Source organism: Acanthamoeba castellanii (genome assembly GCF_000313135.1).
Source record: "Acanthamoeba castellanii str. Neff unplaced genomic scaffold scf7180000084732, whole genome shotgun sequence".
In the NCBI taxonomy this organism is placed as follows: Eukaryota; Discosea; order Longamoebia; family Acanthamoebidae; genus Acanthamoeba; species Acanthamoeba castellanii.
Genome location: NW_004457681.1, coordinates 28,031 through 29,271, shown reverse-complemented (window position 1 = coordinate 29,271; position 1,241 = coordinate 28,031). Strand labels below are relative to the sequence as shown.

The following is a 1,241-nucleotide window of genomic DNA, read 5'->3' as shown; positions in this document are numbered from 1 at the left end:
CCTCCACCACCACCGCCGTGATTGATCTCTCTCTCTCTCCCCTCCCCCATCTCTGAGCAGTCAATTCCTCATCCTGCCGCCATTCCAGAAACGAGGCCACGGAGGTACTTTGCGCAATTCCCTTCTCTCCCCCCACCACCGCGGTGGCGACTGACCTATGTGGTTGGGCAGAGCAACTCTTGCGGGCGATCTACAGAGAAGCATGGGGGCGAACGGGTCTGTACGAAAGCGTCCGAGACATCACCGTGGAAGACCCCTCTCCCGAGTTCAAGCTCCTACGGGTAGGCAGGCCATGATCTTCTTCCTCCTCCTCCTCGCTCCTCTTTGTTCTTTTTCGCTTTGCCACCTCGTCGTTGCACCGCCAGGCCCGCGCCGCTCGCCAAAGCTGATATGCGATGTTCATTTGGCATGATGATGATGGTGATGGTGGTGATGGGCCTGCAGGACATCACTGATCTTCGTCTGTGTCTCGAGAGTGGCTTCCTCAAGGGCGTGCCGGGCGACAAGATCGACCCCGAGCAGCTGCGAGCGGTGCAGAGCCGATTCAAGCTGGCCAAGGTGCCCACCCGCTTGCCCCCCCTCAAACCCCGCACCACCTCCGGTCAATAGGGCTAACCTATCATCAACACACGACACGATACGACACGACACGACCAACGACACGACGTGACACGACGCGACACACAACACTACAGAGTCAGATCGAACACCTGCACGAGGTCCTGCGCTACGTGCACCTGGACCGGTGCGACGACCAGGCCGTCACGCGGTTCCGGCTGTCCGTCAAGCGACGACTGCACAAGAAGTACCAGGACTGGCTGGCCGGGTTCGAGGCCGGGGAAGCACGCAAGAACGAGCTGGACGACATCTACCGCGAGGAGATCGAGGGCGTCTACTCTTCTCTCGCTCGCCGGCTCCGCACCCACCTGCCCCCTCTCCCCCCCACTCACCCAAGTGATTTATAGGGTGGATGTGAAAATAAAATGTGTTTATTGAATAGAGGCCCATAGAGGCGCCACTCGCTGCCCATGTGGTGATGGCTGGTGGTGGCTGGTGGATGCACCTGTGGCCTGTTGAGGTGTGCGGGTGTCGGTGTTGTCAAGTGAGCGCGCACGTGGACGACCAGCAGCCGCTGGACGTCGACCATCCACCGGTGACGCCGCCACGCGATCTCATCTGCACCGCGCTAAAGCGAAGCCTCCAGCGGGGATGGCGTCGCGAAGGGAGCGACTTGTATGTCG

At 60.5% G+C, this 1,241-nt stretch overlaps 1 protein-coding gene across 1 annotated transcript in view; it reads left to right on the top strand.

Moving 5' to 3' along the window:
• Positions 1–965, top strand: part of ACA1_165390 (F-box domain containing protein) — a gene marked incomplete at both ends in the record, with an annotated part of 2,035 nt that extends 1,070 nt beyond the window's left edge. The window contains 4 exons of the mRNA XM_004353984.1: positions 89–104; positions 172–281; positions 445–558; positions 696–965. Of these exons, the coding sequence (XP_004354036.1) occupies positions 89–104; positions 172–281; positions 445–558; positions 696–965 (510 nt within the window). The remainder of the gene's footprint in view (positions 1–88; positions 105–171; positions 282–444; positions 559–695) is intronic.
• Positions 966–1,241: the final 276 nt, after the last annotated feature.